This window comes from Thalassophryne amazonica, chromosome 9 (assembly GCF_902500255.1).
Source record: "Thalassophryne amazonica chromosome 9, fThaAma1.1, whole genome shotgun sequence".
In the NCBI taxonomy this organism is placed as follows: Eukaryota; Metazoa; Chordata; class Actinopteri; order Batrachoidiformes; family Batrachoididae; genus Thalassophryne; species Thalassophryne amazonica.
In genome coordinates, this window is record NC_047111.1 from 49,233,651 (window position 1) to 49,257,314 (window position 23,664).

The following is a 23,664-nucleotide window of genomic DNA, read 5'->3' on the forward strand; positions in this document are numbered from 1 at the left end:
CCAAAGTATAGGAAAAACAGTAAAAACTACAGCTTTCACTACTTTGATGCTCAGAGCAGCCATCTTGGATTGTGACCATGGGGTATGTTGTGTTCAAACCAGTTGATGAGATGGAAGTCCCACCTCAGACTACAACTGGGATGGACCAAGACTTTTTAACACTTCAGCTGATGTTCACATGCTGGCCTGTGTTGTGGGTGTGTATTTAATTAAAAAAAATTTATCTTTGAATAATTGAAGCACTGAACATATTGTTTTCTATGCATCACAGTTGAAATAATTATGAAAATTGTTGACTCTTGATGTAGCATGCTTTATTAAATTGCACAGACTCTTTCAACGATGAACAATTTGCAACATCTATATTATAATAGCCAAGTGCCCTCTGTGTGTGTGTGTGTGTGTGTGTGTGTGTGTGTGTGTGTGTGTGTGTGTGTGTGTGTGTGTGTGTGTGTGTGTGTGTGTGTGTACATGTGTATGACTTTGATCATGGAGAAACTGGGGAGAGCTGACATTTGCCGTTTGGTGTGTTTATGTATTTTGGGTCACGGATGAATGCTGTGGAAACAGAAAGATGATAGGACTAAAATGTTTTGAAAAAAATAGTGATAGGAGCTAACACAGTGAACAATGGACATTGTGCTGCAATGCACCATAGTTCATTTTAAATGTTGTTATTGTGGTTCATGTTAGTTTAACAGTGGTGTTAGTGTTATTGATTTATTGTGTTTTTGTAGTTCAACTGGTTTAGTCAGTTTAGCTGTGTCATGTTGCTGTTACCATGAGTAAGAACTGTAGTGTGTTTGATATCTTTCACCACCGTATCCATTTGTGGGTGTGTAAAAATAAAAGCACCTTCTTGTGACAGAAAAGAGAAAAGCTAAAAAGCTCTGCATGCATGCATGGGTGCCTGTGTGCATATAACTTTGATTATGGACAAAGTGGGGAGAGCTGACATTTTTCGTTTGTTATGCTTACGTATTTTGGGTCAAGGATGAACACCGCCAAAACACAACATTGATAGGACTAATATTTTTTGATAAACTACAGTTATTAGCTAACACTGAAAAATGGACATTGACTCACATGCCATTCCAGAAGAGGGCAGTAAGTCATGTATATATTATAAGTGTGCATGCATGATTTTATTTAGTAAGTTCAATATAAGTATATAATATAATTGTAAATATGTAAAAAAAAAATACATGGATGACACAAGGAATTGAAAACACTTATTTCCATTGACAAAATAGAAGCAATAATAATAATAAAATAATAATAATAGTAGTGTGTGTGTATATGATAACAAGAACCTAAACATTTTTAAAATACATTAAGACAGTAAATTAACATTAAAAAGTACATAATTAACTGGAAATAAAAGGGTTGGGTTCTTCTTCTAAAAACTGTTAAGGTCTAAGGTTCTAAAAACATTCTGGACTCACACGGCATTCCAATTCATTATAGAAACATTGCATAATCTATTACCACCCTTGAAAAATGTCAGATACCTATTGTATAAACACTACCTAATCTAGAGCCTGTGAATCCCCATTGGCAACACACTACTACTCGTATGTCATGTAACAATGTATCTCTTATCAAATCTGAAAGTGCAGCCAATGGCAAAGGAATAACTGATAAAAATTAGAACTGCTTGGATGGATGTTTGATATATTCCTGGCCTCTCTGTGTAAAATGTGGCCCTGTAATCCCCCCCCCCCCCCAACTTTTCAAAATCCGAGATGCACCACTGCTTGGAAGCATTTTGTTTCATATTGTTCAAAGAGCACATTCAGCAATGCCTATGTTGACAAAAAGAACATACAGTGGTTGAAATAATGTACTGTTCTGTTCTCAAACTTGGACTTGCACCTCTCCATGCCTTTATATTTATTGCAGTAGGTGCTCCCTGGCACAGTCGGATGTCACTCCTAACCAGTGGCATGATTATTCATTTTGTAGCATTTTTGTAGCATTTTTCTAAAACCTGGTGGTCATGCAGCATGATTTGTAAATTAGCAACAATGAGAAATGTGTCAGTGTCATTCAGCCTTTGACAGAACTTTATGCAGTTTTCTTATTGTTCTTGCAACATGATTCATCTACACTAACTACAGAGTGCATATTCTCCTTTTATGTCTAATACATGATTCACGGTTCAGTTTGTTCTGCAGGTTTGAGATTGAGCATTGACTCTAAAACTTTTTTTTTTTTTCCCTCACACCAGCTCTGCACAGAATGGAGCACCAGGTGAACAGAAAGATAACACAACAGTGTTCACTAAGATCTTAGACAGTCTTCTGGATGGCTATGACAATCGCCTCAGGCCAGGACTGGGAGGTCAGTAAGTCATTGAACACATTTTGTCTTTTCTTTTTGAATCCTTGTTTGTTGTGCATAAGCAAACAAAATCCAAGTGACTCCTGCAGCAACAACTATTACTTTCAAAGCTGAATAGAAAAAGCAGAATTTTCCTGAATCTTTTGGAGTTGGATTTCCTTTTAATGTGAAGTTTTTGTGTAATGACTTACACCAATTTGTTAGCAGGGATACTTACAAACAAATGCATTGACAAGAGAAGATCTTTATAGGACATTGTGTCTGATATGGCTTGAAATTCCCCCAAAACTTTCTGATTTCAAAGCAAGGGCACAAACTGCTTGGCCCCCAAAAACAGGGGTTGTAACCTAAAATAGGATCTATTCAAATGTGAGGTTGATATTCAAAAATGGTGAACAGGTAGCTGAGGGGATAAGGAGCTGGCCTGCCAATATGTCGACCTGGTTTCAAATCCCACTATTGTTACCTGTCTGTGTCCTGTACAAGACACTTAATCCACATTGTTTCAGTCCACCCAGCAGTAAATGAGTACTGGCCTTGGCTGGGGAAGTAACCTGCATCAGACAGGTGACCAGTATATGGATTCGTGTCCACTTGACACTGCGGAATCCGTAGCTAAGCATGACACCACCTGATCTCAAGGGTATATATGATTTCAAAGGGAGGACATAGGGACAGAAATTGTAAAGAGTGATGCATTGATATGCACTGGAATGAATGTTATTCCAGTTGAAGAAATAATGGCTTTTCTTTACTAGCTGTACTAATGCAATAGTGAATTTTCATGAAATGAGTAGATATAATATGACACTGGATGTCAGAAATGTGAGCTCACACTGATTCTGTCAGGGACTGTTCTTTGAAAATGAGAAAAGAAATACAGTCTGCAGCTTGAAAGAAAGAGACAAGGGGTTTGAGCTGGTTTGTGAAGGACACTGAGGATCACCTTGTGCAATGCATGAGCCGTCAAACAGACAGAAAAGGAAAGTTAAATAACCAAAGGGAAGAAATAATGGATTATGATGGGTATCATTTATAAATCATGCCGTCATATTTCAGTTTGAGACTCACAAAGGATGAAGCCTGTCTGGCTCACACTGTCTGCCAGCCACTGCTTGAAAATGAATCTGCAGTAGACCCATTTTAGCTCGCAGTAGTATCTTAACAGAGTGACATATTTTCATTAATACCACAAATATGCTAATTTATGAAGAGACTGGACCAGTATCCAGGTAATGAGGCAGACGCCGGAGCCAATACTAGCAGAAATGATTACCGACATTCAGAATGGGTGTTTTTCATTGGCTGTTTTTGGTGATGTGTAAGTATGTCTAACTGTTAAAACTAATGGACTGAATGCACCAGAAGCTTCAGCCAGGTGGTCCTGTCTTAACAGGTAGTTAGGGGCTAACGAATGGCACTGATAGTCACTAACTCTGCCAATTTCCTGCTTCAACAGAGCGTGTAACTGAAGTCAAGACTGACATTTTTGTGACTAGTATTGGGCCAGTTTCAGACCATGACATGGTAAGAGTCATTTTTGCTTCTAGAAATGTCAATGGTTTCCCCCATGTCCCTGTCCCTCCACCCCTAGCTGTGTCCTCTAACCTTTCTGGACGCAGCAGTCTCTGAGCAGTAAAACATTTATTAATTTGATGACTTATTCCATTAAATCAGTCTTAATGAAGCTGTCAAATGGGTGCACAGCTCTTAATCCTGTTCTATAAATGCCACTCGCGATTGTGAACGTGAATCTACATTACTGTCATATGGATGCTGACATGTGCAGTGTGCGATAATCCAAATTAGAATTTCAACCTATAAGCATCTTGGAGGAAAAAAAGAACGTCTGAATGTGCACTTTACTTCGTGATCATTCCTCTTACAATTTTTTTTGTGGAAAAAAGAGAAAATGTCAAGAAATTATTTTAATCAATTAAATTAAGTTTGACCAAATAAAACACAAAAACAATTTGGAATAAATATTATGTGTTTAGTTAATATGGATCAACATATTTAATTTGTGTGTTACCACTTGAATCAGTTTGAAGTTCAAATTTTCATGCTCTCTGTTGTAAATGTTCAGTTTTTCCAATGGAAAATATTTGTGCTTCTGACAGTTGTCACTGATTGTGGAAGTGTGCTGCACATTTTTGGAATTGGGATGAGGTTCAAAGCTAATGTCTCAGCTTGCCTTGCACATTGCTTTCTATCAAATGGTTTATGGTTGGGATTTGTGTTCTCTAAAATGCACAAAAAGTCATGAAACTGGAACACCACTTCTGGAATTGTGTGAAATTTCAAGACCTTTTGTGCATTTCAGAGAAGTTACGCCATAACCCTGAATTTGTACACTTCTGGATGTTTTGCAACATTGGGAATATGCTAGGATCCAGACCTTTTGTGATTGTGATACTGTAAGGGGAAGAAATATGAACAACAACAAAAAAAGTAAACTAGTAATTCAAGTTATCTTTGTCTTTTCTAAACATAAAACTTCATAAATGATATTTTCATGAAATGCATAGAGTGAAAAAAGGGCTAGCTCAGGTTATTCTCTGTTTTAATATTGATCTCTGTAATAAAGAAGAGCTCTGGATGTACACTGAGTTGTTTTGGAATATTCATGAAAGCTTTTAATATTCAGTTTGCATCAGTGAAGTAGGAATAATTCAAAACAGTACCATGGATGACCGGTGGCCTCAATCCCAAGACCACCTCACCTACATTTTCTTCTCATAAATGTTAAATAATAGAAGTAAAATTAAACAAAAGTAACTGTTGATATTGTATGTTTTGGTTTGAGGCTGCATTTACACATAAAGACGACAAGTCACGAATGCCACGAAGTACACATTCTTGGCCGCTGATCATGAATATGATGATTCGGGGCAGATGCGTCAGGTGTCCTCAGGAACTGCTGCAAACTGTTACCACATGTTACGATTAATGGCACGTGTTGCCAGTACAACCATTACGCATGGTCAAGAATAGTGTTCAGCGTTGTTGTGCACTATTGTGCATAACAGCATATCGTTAGGTTCTGTCACGTTGTGAACGAGATGAATTGTCTCCACACACACACCCATATTCATCCAACCGAATTCAGATCGCTCCAGTTTTTCAGAAGAACTTTGTGACTGCATGCGTAGTTGGGCTCTGTGCCATGGAGTGGCGCAGAGAGGAGGAGGAGGACAGAGCCAGATGTGTGGCTTCATGCGGCTGTCGTCTCGCGCGTTTTCCCAAACATCAGGCACATGCAGCAGGTGGAACACCTGCAGGAGCGCGCTGAAGACCACTGAAATTAGACTTTTAGCCGACTTGGTGTCAGCAATCAAACTGAATGTGATGCAGCAGGGTTTAATTGTGCACGTGCTTCTTCCTCCGCCAGACTGGAGGAGGTGCAGAGATGTCTGGCTGCACGTGGGTCTCCTCTCACTCCTCTGGTTGCTCACACTCATTCTCCCGCTAATCGATTACAACAGCAGGTGGAACACCTGCAGGAGTCTCCTGAGGAGCTTCAGCGGGAACTGTGGAACGACATTTGGAGCCGAGTTTAATTGTGCGCACGTGACAGAAAACTAATTCGTCGTGGCGCGCAGTGAAATGTGATGCTGCGTTACAAGTCGTGTCAAAACTTGACAGTTTCCGTGTCACTTCGTAATAACGCGTGACAGTTTGGGCTCCAAGAACCATCACAGGAACCACTACGAACGTTGTCACATTCTATTAAGGATCAATACTCATCAAGACGGATCAATACGCTCAATTGCGATCTCCACGACGTGAGACGGAATGAGGGTGCTGTGTGACATTCGTGGAAGATTTTTTGACAGGCAAAAACATGCTCCACGAATATCAAGAATATCACGCACAAACACGCACTATTAAGAAACCTATTCAGATGCGCTAAGTCACATTAAGAATGTCAGGAATGTGTCACGAATGACAGAAAAATGACATTTGTAACGCGTCTTGGTTATGTGTAAACGCACCTTAATATTGGATTAGCAACAAGAAAACAATACATTCAAGCAAAAGTACGTTTACCACTCAAGTGTTTAAAAAAGTCAAATTATGTGCTAAAAATATTTGTTTGCACACACTACCATAGCAGTGGGTTAATCATCTGATCTTTGCATTGTGCACAGAAAGCCAATTAAATTCACTCTAATATTCTCCTTTCCTATATAGCTCTGATTTATATGTTTGTGCTTTCATTGACATCATCTTAGTTAATTGCACTGGCTGACACACAGGTCAGACCTGTTTTGCTCTACCGCAGAGGCAAGAAAGAACAACAGAAGAACATATTCTCCATCTGCAGGCATTCTGTGGCCTCTTCTATTACCTTGAAGGTCTTATTGAGCTCAAACTAATTACTCCATATAGACGGAGACAGAAAATGGACTAAAAACAGATCGAGCTGTAATTTTTTAAGAGACTCTTTTAACTCTGCCAGGCAGCCATGTGGAACCATTAAATTCAGCTTACAGCTACAGTCATTAGCTGGCTTCAGAATCAAATGCCCATGTAATTTTACATCCAGTAATTCATTTTTTTGTGTGTGTGTCCAGTGTAACCAGTGTAATTCTGATTTGAGACTGAAGAAGTTCTTTCACAGTGATTGTTTTACTGTTGAATTTAGTATATATATATATATATATATATATATATATATATATATATATATATATATATATATATATATATATATATATATATATATAAGCCAAAGTGTGACATAACCATCAAAATTTAAAAATGGTCTTTTTTGTGAAATGTTATCATTTTAGGTATGGTTATATATCAGAGTTTCAATATTTCTATTGGTCTCGGTTCAGTCATTGCTAGAAATGATCATTGCATATATACTATAATATGGTTGAGCGTAACGCTTGCGACAACAGTTGGAGGTATCTTCTTTGGTCTACAGAATTTGTTCCTGGTATTATTGAACAAGTAATATAATTATTCTATTGAAGCAGAGTAGGAGATATAGCTAAGGTTTTGACACAAATAAATCAAGGACTTATTCTCAGCGTTACACTTTTGACAGTTTTACCTTGTTTAGAAACATGATGTGTTTTTCTAGGAAATGACATTTCTACCTTTACAAAAATGTATTACTGTGTGTTAGTATGAAGCACAAACAAACAAACTGACAAAATACAAGATTATTTCTTTAACCTTCAACTTTAAATGAAAAAGTGCTATTTTTGGGGGTAAATTTCATGCATATCTCTGGAACCATGCGGAATTTTTCCATGAAATTTTCAGTACCTGTCAAAGAGAATATAGGCAACTCACAGATAAATCTGGATGGTGCTAAATAAAATAATGGCTTGTTCATGACAAATGCAATGCAAATCAGCAGTTAGGCTTCATTATTTTTGAACTATATATTTAACAGTGGCAGAAAAATGCATATCCAACATCTGCTGGATTGCTCAAAGCCTTTAACTTGATGAGACAGTACCCAGAAAGAAAGTGGGCCAGGGCTACCATTAGAAAGAAAGTCAACGTGACACAAGGGAGAGAGGGGAAAAACAAAATGAGAACATAAAAATGGTTAAACAAACTAGGTTATCAGTTTGGATTACTCAGCATGGCTGAGAATAATACATAAAAGAAACGATATACAGTTAGGTGAATTTTTCCTTCATCTTGCTCCCTTCATGATTCTTGTGTTGTTTCTTTCTTTCTGCCGTCTCTTTTATTGTTCTCAACACACTGCCATCCACCTCCAGGAGTACACCATTGATGTTTTCTTCAGACAGAGCTGGAAGGATGAAAGGTTAAAGTTCACAGGCCCCATGGCTGTGCTGCGCCTCAACAACCTGATGGCCAGCAAGATCTGGACCCCTGACACCTTCTTCCACAATGGCAAAAAGTCAGTGGCCCACAACATGACAATGCCAAACAAGCTGCTCCGAATTACAGAGGAGGGCACCCTGCTGTATACCATGAGGTAGGCTGTTATCATGCACAACAGCAGTGCAACAAAAGAAGCAGAGATTAAAAAAATTGTTGAGGCTTAGAGCCCCTTCACACATAACACAAAAGACACAGAAACTGGAAGAAAATCTGCAAACTAAACATGAAATGGGGAACCACAAACCACCCACCTGCTGTCGTGAGGGATGCAGGGTCACACAGGCGGGCAAGACACACTGGCAACAGTTCAGTACACACTCTTACACGTGCACAAACACAGTGTGAGCAGCTGGAATGTGTTGCACCACATCACGCCGGTGATGTGGAGAAAAAAAAAAAACAACAGCTGGAACATGTTGCACCACATCGTGCCACTGATGTGGAGGAAAATAAAATAAAAAACAGCTGTATAATTAGTGAAAAACACTAGGTTGATATAAATAATAAATTAAAAGTAGACACAATACAGAACTCTGCGGTTAAATAACCCTGGTTAAACAAAAAAATAAATGCCGTTCGTAGGATTCGAACCTGCAGTTTACAAAAGCTCAGATTAACAGATGGAAACTTTACCACTGCGCTACAATCACTATCTTATTTTTTATTCTTTTTCCCCCCCGTCTGCATATATAGTAATGGTAAGTGCCACACTGGCAGAACCATTTATGAACATTAATACGCATATATGCAGTTTATTCTTGCAAGACAGAAGGTATGTAGTGCATGAGTGAATGTGGTGTGTGCGTGACCTCCATCTGCCCTTCCCGATCAGCCTACAACATCCTACTCAAAGCCAAACGACAGCTTCTATCAGGAAGGGCCGACCACCAAAACAACACAAAGACAGACAAGAACGAGAGACAAGTGGTGAAGACAACAACTGTGACATGAAACACCAAGGAGATGGGGCCCCAACCATACAACATACCATGACAAACAACCACACATGAACAAACAGTGACAGCAACAGTGTGTGGTCTAATTAGTGAGCATCCATACTCTAATCCAGAACACCGTAGTGTTAATCCTCTTAAGAGCACCCAAAAACCAAATTGTGGTGACGGCCACAAACACGGGACCATCCACACACACAGACCCAGATCACAGCTAAATATCCGACCACTACTGTGGCTGGTGTGTTGGGCCAAGACAAGCGTACAGAACCTTACCATATGACATGGACCACTCTGGCATGTCAGAAGCCACGTGGCCAGCCCCGAGCGATGACAGAAGTGGGTCCAGGACGCAGGGCCCCGGGGGAGCCAGGAGAAAAGGGGCAGCAGAAGGGCCAGGAAAGGCAGCCCCCGTAGCCACCGGGCAGCATAGCAAACCCACAGGGGAGTGGCCCAACGGCACCGGAATGCACCCCCGACACCACCCCCCCACCCCCCCACACAGGTCACAGAGAGCCGCCCCAAACTCGAGGGAAGCAGACAGGGCGCCGGCATGGGCCCACCAATAGGGGGAGCCCCAGAACCACGCCACCCGGGCCACGGCCCCCGAGGGCGGGAGCGAGCAGTGGCAAGGATGGAGAGCAAAGGAGTCACCGCAACCAAATCCAAAGCACAAGATAGGGACCACTGAGTCACAGGAGGGCTGGGGCCAGCCCCCAGACAAGAGACAAAGCGAGGCCCGACCCTGGGGCCAGGAAGACCACAAGGCCCCTAGACAGCCAGGCCCCCCAGCACAGCCAGCAGTGCTCCCCAAGCCCCCCTCACCCCCCAACCTACCTCCACCCTGGATCCCACCCCCGCCACCAAAGCCCATGACCAGGAGACTGCCCTAGCAAGACCCATCCCGCAGAGACCACGAACCCCCATCCCCCCAGCAGCCGCTGGCCACCCAATGCCAACACCCGTGCCTCACCGCCACCACCCACACCCACAACAGGCCAGGGGACCATGGCAGAACCGGTGAGGCAGACCAACCTACCCCAGAGCCCCAGACATCCACAGCCACCCAGGGCCAACCCCATGTGCCACACTCACACTACCTATCAACCCCACCATAGTTGTTACAATTAATCTCCCTTGCTGTGTATGACCCCCTAAGTGTGCAAAGATAAAGTGTTTCATTAAAAGCAGGGCAAGAGACAATCACTATCTTATAACAGGAGCGTAAAATGCCTAAAATCAACAAGGAGATAAACTTTATTTAAAGAGTTAGAAGCACTGTAATAACTGATAAAACGGCATTCATTACGGCATATTTTTGGTGATACGTGACTGAAAGTGGTATATTTTTGGCACTGTTGGCTTTTCATATTGTCATAGTCCTGAGGCAGGCGTGTTTTGCTGGACACGTGTGTTGGGGTGGACACGGGTGACATTCAGACCGCCTGCTGTGTGATCTGACAGTCCATTTCACATGGAGGTGCCTGCCGAGGTGTGCTGTGTGCGGCCGCTGTAGCCCAGCTGTGTTCGCTCAGACGTGGCTTTCTGTAAATACATATCAGCATGTCATGCAAGTGTGCTCTCTCTGTGTTTGTGTGTGTGTGTGTGGGGGGGGCGATACACACACATGGCACGTGTGTTGCTTTGCAACTCCACACCTGTGGGGGCACTTAGACAAATTTCACAGCCAGCTTGAAAGTGATCACCTGCTCTCTATTTTTTTCGCTGACAGCGTGAATGGCCACACATTTTCTAAGTGTTCAGCGAGTGGTGTTGGATGTTCGTGTGTGACAGCTGGAATTTGGCCAACACCTGCCGTGAGAGGGATCGAATGGGCTCTCTGTCTTCCAGCCGCTGGTGTGCGTGAATAGTTGTAGTGACAGGTGTATGAGGTAATGGAGGCAGCTGGGATTTTTCACAAATGGCATGCAATTCCTCCTTTGTGAGCTAGTCAGCTTCAATTGTGTTATGTGTGAAGGGGCCCTTAGAAGAGGTTAAGAAAAGCCCTTTTTACTGATGTGTTTCACTTGTGGAACAGATGAAGTTATATCTTGAATTAAATATTTATTGAGTGATATTTATTGATAACTTCAATGGTCACCTGCTGTGTCCAAATCTCCACATAAATTTAAAGAATGTGTGTGACACAGTGTGTGTGTGTGTACATATATATATATATACACACACACACACACACACACACACACACACACACACACACACACACACACACGGACACCTGCCTTCAGTACAAGAGTGAGAGGCATATAAATAGAGTCATAACAGCTTGGACATCACCTGTGTTAAGAAGATCCATGTCAGTTTTTGGGGAATCAAGACATACATACATGGACAAGGACTGACAAAATGGAAATGTTGGAATGCCACTATGACAGCAAACTCAATGAGAGTGATTACATGCAATGCATGTGGGAACTATGAATTAGCAGAAGACCAACATCTACATTGACACAAAGCACCTCTTAGCTCAGTGTTCTACCATCAGTTGAAGAATGCTGTGACTGAAACTGGAGATCTGGAGGCCACAGCAAATAGAGCAGACCCTGATAGAAGAGAGTTATGCTAAGGAACTGGATGATGCTATGGCTGATGCAACTACTGAGCTGAGGATGAAGATTGTGGGCTATCAGAAGAGATGTGTGCAAATATTAATACTGCTCTACTCACCATCCCCACTATTATATTCATTCTTTTTCTTTACCCACTTACTCCATTTAAGAGTCACTGGGGTGCTAGAGCCTACCCCAACAGACATAGTGGGAGTGGCAGTGTCACATATAGGCAAACAAACTCATTCACACCCATACATACACCTATGGTCCATTTACAGTTACAGTTCACGTATCCTGCATGTCTTTTTGGAAGTGGGAGGAAGCCAGAGCACCTGGAGGGAACCCATGCAAACATGGGGAGAACATGCATACAGTACACATAAGTGCCCAGGTGGGAAGCAATCCCTGAACCTTTTTGCTGTGATGCAACAGTGTTCACCACTCAAGCCATTGTGCTGCCAATCCCCACTACCAGTTTGAAAGGAACCCCTGCCACAGGAATCCTAGAAACATTTGGCTATAACATGAAGAATGTATGCTGAGAGAGCCCCCTTAAGGAGAAGAAGATTGGAAGCCTAAATCAGGAAAGCCTACGAGGATGTTAGATGGCAAACAGAGGTACAGGGTGCCATAATAAGAGAAAAGTCTTGTATGGATAAAAGGTAGAACAAGATGCTCTAGATATGGCCAAACCAAGGTTCCTAGGTCTGGCTACAAGGCTGAAGAGATATGCCAGAGAAGCAGAAGCCAAGCAAAGAAATGTCTGTTATCTAATGACCCATCCAGGGTGCAGTCCCAGTTGTAATTAAAAATTGGTAGCACAACGACAGATCCACCCAGAGCTGAGTCTTAGCAATACTGGAAGAACATCTGGGAGAAAGAGGCATCACACAACAGTAATGCCATTTGGCTGGTGGACATAAGAAGCACATCACAACAACCTCCAAGAACAATAACCAATTGACATCATGAAGGAAGACATCCAACGTGTCTCAGGAATGAAGAGCTGGGCAGCACTGGGACCAGATATGAGTCACACCTACTGGCTGAAGATGCTAACAGCACTCCATGAGCACCTGACAGCACAAATAGTTGGCCTACTAACAGCAGATACTCACACAAACTGACCAACAAAGGGCAGAACAATTCTGATGATAAAGGATCCTCAAAAGGGTACAACACCCTCAAACTACTGGCAAATTATCTGCCTCTCCACCACATGGAGGCTCCTCTCAGGCATCATAGCAACCAAGCTGAGTAGGCACATGAGCAAAACATGAGCACAGATCAGAAGGGCATTGGAAACATACGAGAGCATCAAAGCTACTGGTTGATATAGCAGTATACCAGGACTCTAAGACCAGGCAGACCAACATGAGTATAACCTGGATTGACAACAAGAAAGCCTATCGCACAATGCCCCACTCATGGATACTGGAGTGTGTGTGGCACTGTTCAAGGCAAACAGTGAACTGATAACCTTTATCAGGAACTCAGTGGGACTGTGGGAGTTGTAACTGGAGGCCAACTCCAAGGCAGTTGCACAAGTCACCATCAAGTGTGTAATATACCAAGGTGATGCACGGCCCCTGCTGCTATTCTGCGTAGGCCTCAACCCCCATTGCCCCTTCAACCAGCCAGGTCATCATAAAGAGCAGATGTGGATATCCATTCAGGACTGGAGTAATGATCACCAAGAGTGAGCGAGACATTGATCCACTTCACCAGGAACTACAGTGAAGATACTGGGATGCCATTCAGACTGGATAAGTGTGGCCAAATGGTGGCAAAGAAAGGGAAGGTGAACCAAAATGGGGGATAGAGTTGCCAGACGGCAGGATACCAAACATATTTGACAGCTACAAGTACCTGGTAAATCCCACACGCCAACAGGAATGATGATGAAGATGCAAGGTCAAGCACAGCCAAATACCTTCAGAAGGTAAGACAGGTGCTACAAAGCCAGCTCAATGGTAGGAATATAACATTAATATATGACCAGTCATCAGATAGCCAGCTGGAATAATATGTTGGCCACAGGAGGAGACTGATGCAACTGATGACAAGACACAAAAACTCCTCACAATGCATCCAAAGTCCAGCACCCTGAGGATCTATGAGAAACAGAAGGAGGGAGGGCAAGGATAAGTGAGTGTCACAGCCACAATCCAGGATGAGACAAGGAGCACCCATGAATACATCAGAAAGATTGTTACCAGAGACCAGCTGCAAACTGTGTCTCAGACAGCTTTAGACAGAAGGTAATAACCTTCTGTCTAAAGACAGAAGAAAAAAGGAGGTTTGAGAAAAAGGAGGAGGAGGTATCATGGACCAAGCAACATGCATGCAATGTACCATCTACAGACAGAGGAAGTAGCTGACATTAAGATGTCCAACCAGTGACTAGAAAAGGCCAGCCTCAAGGACACCACAGAGGCTCTGATCATGGCAGCAGAAGAACAAGACCTAAGCACCAGATCCGAAGGAGACAGGAGTCTACCACAGCAAGCAGGACCCAAATTGCAGACTGTGCCCCAGAGATAGTCCAGCACATAGTAGCAAGATGTAAGATAGTAGAAAGATTTATATGTGGTTTGCTTTGGAGATTTAGTTTGGCATTTTTATCTCCCCATTTTTCCTACTTTTATGTTGTTCAGGAAAAATTGCCTTGCTCTCTTTTGATTTATCACTTTGGGGATGTTGGGACACGGTTGCAAGCAGGAACAAAAGGTGTTCGACCTGTATGAGCCATATGGCAGGTTCAACATTTACTTAACAGAGGTCGCATACGAGTTATTCACACTTACGTAATTTATGACAAATCTTGTTATTAATTTAAGATATATCTTGTTACATTACACTTAGTAATAAGTTGTGTTGTGAATAAACATCTGGAGGGTAGGTTGGCAGGGTGCGGCACAGGAGCCAGATTGTTTGCACATTAAAAAAATTCCTGCACACACTGGCATTTATTAATACAAAGAATGTTCTGAGACACTCTACTGTCACACATACCAGTTGAAAGTGTTCAATCAATCAGTCAATCAATCAATTTTTTTATATAGCGCCAAATCACAACAAACAGTTGCCCCAAGGCGCTTTATATTGTAAGGCAAGGCCATACAATAATTATGTAAAACCCCAATGGTCAAAACGACCCCCTGTGAGCAAGCACTTGGCTACAGTGGGAAGGAAAAACTCCCTTTTAACAGGAAGAAACCTCCAGCAGAACCAGGCTCAGGGAGGGGCAGTCTTCTGCTGGGACTGGTTGGGGCTGAGGGAGAGAACCAGGAAAAAGACATGCTGTGGAGGGGAGCAGAGATCGATCACTAATGATTAAATGCAGAGTGATGCATACAGAGCAAAAAGAGAAAGAAACAGTGCATCATGGGAACCCCCCAGCAGTCTACGTCTATAGCAGCATAACTAAGGGATGGTTCAGGGTCACCTGATCCAGCCCTAACTATAAGCTTTAGCAAAAAGGAAAGTTTTAAGCCTAATCTTAAAAGTAGAGAGGGTGTCTGTCTCCCTGATCTGAATTGGGAGCTGGTTCCACAGGAGAGGAGCCTGAAAGCTGAAGGCTCTGCCTCCCATTCTACTCTTACAAACCCTAGGAACTACAAGTAAGCCTGCAGTCTGAGAGCGAAGCGCTCTATTGGGGTGATATGGTACTACGAGGTCCCTAAGATAAGATGGGACCTGATTATTCAAAACCTTATAAGTAAGAAGAAGAATTTTAAATTCTATTCTAGAATTAACAGGAAGCCAATGAAGAGAGGCCAATATGGGTGAGATATGCTCTCTCCTTCTAGTCCCCGTCAGTACTCTAGCTGCAGCATTTTGAATTAACTGAAGGCTTTTTAGGGAACTTTTAGGACAACCTGATAATAATGAATTACAATAGTCCAGCCTAGAGGAAATAAATGCATGAATTAGTTTTTCAGCATCACTCTGAGACAAGACCTTTCTGATTTTAGAGATATTGCGTAAATGCAAAAAAACAGTCCTACATATTTGTTTAATATGCGCTTTGAATGACATATCCTGATCAAAAATGACTCCAACATTTCTCACAGTATTACTAGAGGTCAGGGTAATGCCATCCAGAGTAAGGATCTGGTTAGACACCATGTTTCTAAGATTTGTGGGGCCAAGTACAATAACTTCAGTTTTATCTGAGTTTAAAAGCAGGAAATTAGAGGTCATCCATGTCTTTATGTCTGTAAGACAATCCTGCAGTTTAGCTAATTGGTGTGTGTCCTCTGGCTTCATGGATAGATAAAGCTGGGTATCATCTGCGTAACAATGAAAATTTAAGCAATACCGTCTAATAATACTACCTAAGGGAAGCATGTATAAAGTGAATAAAATTGGTCCTAGCACAGAACCTTGTGGAACTCCATAATTAACTTTAGTCTGTGAAGAAGATTCCCCATTTACATGAACAAATTGTAATCTATTAGACAAATATGATTCAAACCACCGCAGCGCAGTGCCTTTAATACCTATGGCATGCTCTAATCTCTGTAATAAAATTTTATGGTCAACAGTATCAAAAGCAGCACTGAGGTCTAACAGAACAAGCACAGAGATCAGTCCACTGTCCGAGGCCATAAGAAGATCATTTGTAACCTTCACTAATGCTGTTTCTCTACTATGATGAATTCTAAAACCTGACTGAAACTCAAATAGACCATTCCTCTGCAGATGATCAGTTAGCTGTTTTACAACTACCCTTTCAAGAATTTTTGAGAGAAAAGGAAGGTTGGAGATTGGCCTATAATTAGCTAAGATAGCTGGGTCAAATGATGGCTTTATAAGTACTGGTTTAATTACTGCCACCTTACAAGCCTGTGGTACATAGCCAACTAACAAAGATAGATTCCAGTGTTGAGAGTTAATCCAGGGTGATGTAATAAAGAGGAAAATGTAAAAAAAGCAACAGATCCAATCTAGTGTTTTATGTTCCAACAAGTCAGTTTTACTATATTTACTTCCACCAAAGTTGGGCAGAGATTATGTTTTCATCCCTGCTTGTTTGTTTGTCTGTTTGTGAACAGCCTGTAACCCACAATTTTTCATTTATCGTTATGACATTTTTGCAGAGGATTCTTATCCTGACAAGCAAGAACTGATTAAATTTTCAAGGTGATGGGCCAAAGGTCAAAGTCAGGAAAAATCTTAGAATACTGAGAAACACCTAGCCTTTAACACTGAATCATTTTTTAAAAGTTCGTAACTGTCAAAAAAGATTTGTTCATCTCTGACTGTTATGCACAAGTAGGATTGTATCCTTGATCGACTGAAAAGTTTTATCCAGATCTGATCTGGATTACAGATTTTGTGGCCATTTAAATTTAACATTTAACCCCATTTAATGCATATTTAACATTATATCTTAACCAAACATGCCACAATCACACTCATATTTGTACATGAGGTGCAAACTGACACTCGCTATCACATGACAAAGTTTGAGCCTGATCTGATTCGGATTGTGGAGTTTGTGGACATTTTAATTTAATATTGAAATGCCTATTTGGTGTACATTTTGCATTACATCTGAATCAAAAGTGCCGCAATCAATCTAATTTTTTCTCTTATGGATTTATCTACACCACCAAAATTGGATGGAGGTTACAATTTTATGCCTGCTTGTCTATGCATGCGACTGTGTCTTTTGAGCAAGAACACAGTGTGAGTAGCTGCACCACATCACGCCGCTGATGTGGAGAACAATAAAATAAAAACCAGCTGTATAAATTGTGAATATCACTTGGTTAATATAAATAATACATAAAAGTGGATGCAATACAGAACCCCGAGGTTAAAAAAATGTCACTCACGGGATTCGAACCCGTAAGCTCTGATTACCAGATGGAAACTTTACACTGAGCAACCATCGCTGTCCTGTGAAAGGTGTGGGAAAATACCTGATATCAAGAAGGACATTGATGTATTTAAAAAAAATAAAACCACACACCATATAAAAACACTGCATTTCATTGAATCCCTCATATCAAGCGGGCAATACAAGTATGATCTGTCTGTTCCTCTGTAGATGATCCATGTCACAGACGTACAGTCATGAAATGGCATGAATGAGAAGCAGTGTGCTCTTATCATGTCCACATCTAGTGGCGGCGTGTCCAGCCCGACATGCATGTCTTGTGGACGGCCTGCCACAGGACTGACACTGCATCATGTGGAACCGAGCTCACGTGGGTCACATGACATTCAGATCGCCACAGCGCGTTATGATCTGACAGTCCAGATGACCTGGGGTAACCTGTCGATGTGTGCGCGTGCTTGCTGCAGCCCATTGCAACAGCGATATATGTTTTTCATGTATGTCCATGTTATGACAGCAAGCAGACACACGCGCGTCACAGAGGGCAGTTGGTAGTTCATGTCCATCCAAAGACGGTACGTGTTCCCCATCCATGATGTCCAGATCCACAGATCTCCACAGTTGCTCCTGTGTGTGGCCACACCCCCTGTCAGTGGTCACATCTAATTTAGCTTATGAAAAGTGACTTCTAGCAGGACTTTGACCTTGAAGATTTCTTCCAAGCTAAAAATTTTGTGGAAGTGGAAACTAGTGTTCATGGAGGTTTTCACACTATAAGCGTAATGTGCTTTGGCATTTTGTTTGTATCTTTTATTATGAAATGATATGAAGCTTGAGATGAGGTGTAAAAATCATTACAGTGTTTCATGCTGATTGAGCTGCAGTGTCAGTCCTGATGGTCATTGCTGTCACAGATATGCAGAGTTGTTCAGTATTGGCTGAAGTGCAGGACCTTAAGCAGGGAGTGGTGTTGGGTGTTGTTGCCAAAATTATATGTTTTACATGTATTTTTGAAATTATCAGTTGACCTGTCTAAATTCCCCAACTAATCCTAAGAATATGAATAATACCAGATAAATTTTTCAAATGGTTTCCAGGTGCCAGTCTCTAACAGCTTCTGAAAAAATTCTGATGGAAAAAAGTCCAAATCATTCCGCCATTTCCAGACAATGAAAATCCGACGAGGGGGCGGGACCACTCCTTCCACAAGGAGTGCTCACAGGCGAATGATGTCACCGACAGGCGTGGAAAAACTCACGCATGCGCACAAGGGGTCAAGCTTGTCTGACGTAAAAACATATGAATCAAATCCATATAGTTTTAGAAAAAAATAAAAAGGACCGTTACTTTATTGACAGACCTCGTATCTATCTGTGGTGCAAATATGGTGATGAGCTCGGAGTCGAGCCGCTGCTGCTCCACGTCGAAAGGAGTCACTTGAGGTGGCTCAGGCATCTTTTCCGGATGCCCCCTGGACGCCATGTCGGAGAGGTGTTCCGGGCATGTCCCATTAGGAGGAGGCCCCGGGGAAGACCCAGGACACGCTGGAGGGACTACATCTCTCAGCTGGATTGGGAACGCCTTGGGGTTCCCCCGGAGGAGCTGGGGGAGGTGTGTGTGGATCGGGAGGTCTGGGCAGCTTTGCCTGAGCTGCTGCCCCCGCGACCCGACTCCGGATAAAGTGGAAGAAAATGGATGGATGGATGGATAGTTTTGATGTAATCTTTCAAAGCCAATATAAGGTGAAATCTTCATTCAGAATCCCGATCCGGATCTGGATCACCTCCAAAATTCAGTGCAGTCTTCCATGCCCTAATATCTATCTGTTGTGCAAATTTGGTGAGAATCTGCAAAGTAGTTTTGATGTAAGCCTTCAAAGGGTATATAAAGTAAAATCTGGATCCAGATATGGATCACCTCCAAAATTCAGTGGAGTCTTCCATGCCCTAATATCTATCTGTTGTGCAAATTTGGTGAGAATCTGCAAAGTAGTTTTGACGTAAACCTTCAAAGGGTATATAAAGTGAAATCTTGAGCCAGAATCTGGATCCAGATATGGATCACCTCCAAAATTCAGAGGAGTCTTCCACGCCCTAATATCTATTTGTGTGCAAATTTGGTAAGAATCTGTGAAGTAGTTTTGACATAATGCTTAAAAGTCGATAAAGTGAAATCTTGAGCCAGAATCTGGATCTGGATCACCTCCAAAATTCAGTGGAGTCTTCCATGCCCTAATATGTATCTGTGGTGCAAATTTGGTGAGAATCCATGAAGTAGTTTTGACATAATCCTTCAAAACCTATGGAAAATTTAATCTTGATCCAGAATCTGGATCCAGCTTTAGACACACAGATAGACAGACACTGATTTCATTATGTCCTTGGCAGATGTAATAAACTGAATCGAAGTTTAAGAACACACCTTTATGTGCCATGGGCATATTTGTTGAAAAATGAGCTGTGAGTCTGCTCTCTGTACTGAGATGTTGACACATGTTTCTTAAATGGAATGGGAGTTGACAAGCCCATTGGTTGCCTTAATGTTTTGCCTGAAACCAGTTCATAAATAATTAAGATACTAAACACAGCATGTAGCACCGTGGCTTTGTGGTTAGCACTGTTGCCTCACAGTGAGAAGGTCCCAGATTTGCTTCTGACCTGGACCTTAATTTTTGTGGAGTTTGCATGTTCTCCCAGTGTTTGCATGGGTTTCCTCCTGGTGTTTTGCCTTCATCTCACTTCCAAAGATAGGCAGATAAGATGAACTGGAAACTTTTAATTGAACGTAGGTGTGAGTGAAGGTGAATGACCCTGCAATGGACTGGCAGCCTGTCCAGGGCGTATCCTGCCTCTCGCCTAATAAATGCTGAGCTAGGCTCTAGCCCGTCCCTCCGTGACCCTTATTTGGCATAAACAGGAGTAGATGGATGAATGAATGAATAAATCAATAGTAATGTACAGTAATGGAAATAGCAATGTGGAGTTGGAAATCCCCAAAATGATCTTTAGATGCATTGATCAACAAGATATGACCTCCATGGCCACAAGAACACCTTTAACAACTATTCCACCTGACTTAATACAGCATAGGGCAATATTATACAAGATGGTTTACTTTTCTTTTAGCAATTTATAAGGAAATATTGCAATATTACAAGTAGTATTTCAATAAGGCTTAAAATACAATATTTTGTGGTCACAACTGATTACAGATGCACCTGCTGATTTGGACAATGCTCATGATGAGAAAACCTTGGCTCTGTGTCTGCAATAGGTCCTATAAATAGGTGCAGTTTTGCACAGCGATTGTGATGATTACTGTTTGGTACTGTTGGAGCTGAAAATAACAGTCACTAAGTACCTTTGTGATTGCTTGTTGAATTAATGATGCTATAGGTGCATTAAAAAAATCATCTACATGTGTAACTATCATTACTGTGTAAGGATGTCATGAAATTCAGCACAGATGTACTGTATGTATTCTCTTCTGTTCTTTTTGTTGAGCAATTGCTGAAACAAGACAGATGGCTTCAAATGAAATGTTTAAAAAAACGTAATTACATGTGTTTCTACTTCCATACATGCAGTAGGAGTGAAAATCAGGCTCAGAGTATGTGTATATAATTTATGAATGACTAAGGTTTATTAAAAAAGCTGAACTTTTTATATGTACAGTTTTATAAAACTTGAAAAATGTCAGCTACCTTATTTAAAAAAAAAAAAAAACATTACCCAAACTAGAGTCCGTGCATCCCCATGGGCAACACGCTATTTTTTTTTATTTTTTTGCATGTCTTGCTGGCAGGGGGAGGGTGCCGAGGTGGAGCCCATATTGAATGAATGAATGAATGAATGAATGAATTTATTTATTTATTTGGCACACACAGATCCAGAACAAAAAAAAAAAAAAAAAATTACAAAGAAAGAAAGAAAGAATTAAAGAAAGAAAGAAAGAAAATAATCCATCAATGCATATTGTTGTCACAGATGTGCACAATGAGGGATGGATGGGAGATTAGTGTGTCACGGGTGAGTTCACATGTTGTTTTTCACCCAGCTGTCAGAAAATAGAAGCCCAAAGCTCAGGCAAGTGAAGCATTTCTGTTTGTTTGAGGAAAAATTGCACCGTTTTGACAGTGCTCGGGACTGAGATGCCAAAAAAAACTGTCACACCACATGTTCCTCATGTCTCACTGTATTGTTTGTCTGTTTCACTTTTCATTTTCATCCTTTTGTTCTGTTTTTTTCCCCACCACAAAATGTCCATTTCTTTCTGCTGTATTTTTCTTATCCACTATGCTTGTCTGTCTGGATCTTTCTAGGCTTACGGTCAGAGCAGAATGCCCCATGCACCTGGAAGATTTTCCAATGGATGCTCATGCTTGTCCACTCAAGTTTGGCAGCTGTAAGTGGCCTTGTTGCACACACCTGTGCCTGCACACAGACTATGACAAATATATTTCACTCAGTGCTCATGACCAAATTCAAGTGGAAATGCCACCGTTGCAGTGATCCCTGATACGGGGTGACGGTGTGGTACCAGCTGTTCACCCAAAGGATCTGGCCCTTCTAATCCCACATTAAACCCAGCCAAGACCCCTAGTGGGCATGCACAGAGCAGACCTGTGTTTATGTCAGGCAGCAGCCTCTCTGTAATATGTCCAAAGTAGCACAACAGCTCCAGACGACTGATAGCTATTCACCTTTTTCAGCCCCACCCACTTTTACAACAGAGGCATTTCCGTTTTGGCTTAGGAGTGGTGTTTTCAATATAGAAAAAATGGAAGTCATTACATGGGTAGAAACAAAAACCTTTTTGAAAAGCTCAAAGGGATTGACTCTGGCTCACCCATGGGTCATAACAGAGTGGGAAGATGACATGAAAAAGTGGCCCTCGATTATGTATGCTGATATTTTTATTACTTTGTGTTGTCACTCGGCGTGGACGGTTTGGCTATGAGGAACTACGAGCTTCGCGGCGCTTTGCTCGTATTAAAGCAATGAAGCCTATCAGTATCTCCTTGAATCAAGTTAACCCTCTGGGGCCAATGCCGTCATATACAACGGCTGGGAGCAAGCTTTACTAAATTATAAATAATTTTTTTAATGATATGATATAGAAACCTAATTTTTGCTGAAAAGTTAACTCTGCGGACTTTTGATCCACCGTTGGCCATCTTTGTACTCCTCATAGAAGCTGTGTGATGACGTGCACAATGTGAGTGTCCAATCGGAATTGGTTCACCCTCACATGGTTTTCCAAAATCCAATTGTAGGGCAGATTTACCTCACGTGATAAACCAAAGATTGTTTTCAGGAATGATATTTTACTAGTTGGCCCGTTTGAATAGCCCCCTAGCTCCTCCAATGCACCCTGCACCATTACGCACGGCGAAAGTGAAAACAGACGGAGAGCCTCGCATGACAGTCTCACCTGCTCAAACAAAGAATGTGTAACTATCAGGATTGCTCCACTAGTTTGCATTTGAATGTTACTGGATTACTCTGTGGCTCTCTCCCTCTGGTGTAGAGCACTGTTTACCATATCAATGAGGTGAGGGAGAGGGGCTGCTCCTCAGACTGGAGCATAAACGCATAGACCATTTTGTATATATTATTCAAAATGTGCATTTGTTTTTGTTGTTTGAACATTTTTGTTGTACAGTCTTTCACACAAGACCTCAAATTACCTTTATAAAGTGTCAAAACTGTTGTTTATGATAGTTTGCTGTGTGTTTTGAATAAATGTGTGTGGAAAATTGTTTTTCGCTTTACTTTCCTTTATTTTTGATTGTAAACCTTTATTACACTTATAAAACACAACAAAAGCCTATATATTACGAAAGAACAGGTTGTCCTGAAAAAAGAGACATAAAACGTGATGTGGGATGCAGGGAGAGCTGTTAAGAGCAATAATAACACATTTATGCCAGGCGAGTGAACTTTCCAAAAAATGCCCTCAGACCCCAGAGGGTTAAAATACTACCCGACAAGCAGTAGCACCGTAATGCCAAGATTATGTAACGTTAATATGTAATACGTATGGTGTTATTTCATGCAGTGCTTGG

At 41.5% G+C, this 23,664-nt stretch overlaps 1 protein-coding gene across 2 annotated transcripts in view; it reads left to right on the forward strand.

Moving 5' to 3' along the window:
- Positions 1-23,664, forward strand: part of gabra1 (gamma-aminobutyric acid type A receptor subunit alpha1) — a 96,063-nt gene that overhangs the window by 19,319 nt on the left and 53,080 nt on the right. For both annotated transcript variants that reach the window (XM_034178009.1, XM_034178010.1), the window contains exons 3-6: positions 2,231-2,343; positions 3,803-3,870; positions 8,094-8,314; positions 21,919-22,001. In XM_034178009.1, coding sequence (XP_034033900.1) covers positions 2,231-2,343; positions 3,803-3,870; positions 8,094-8,314; positions 21,919-22,001 — 485 coding nt within the window. The remainder of the gene's footprint in view (positions 1-2,230; positions 2,344-3,802; positions 3,871-8,093; positions 8,315-21,918; positions 22,002-23,664) is intronic.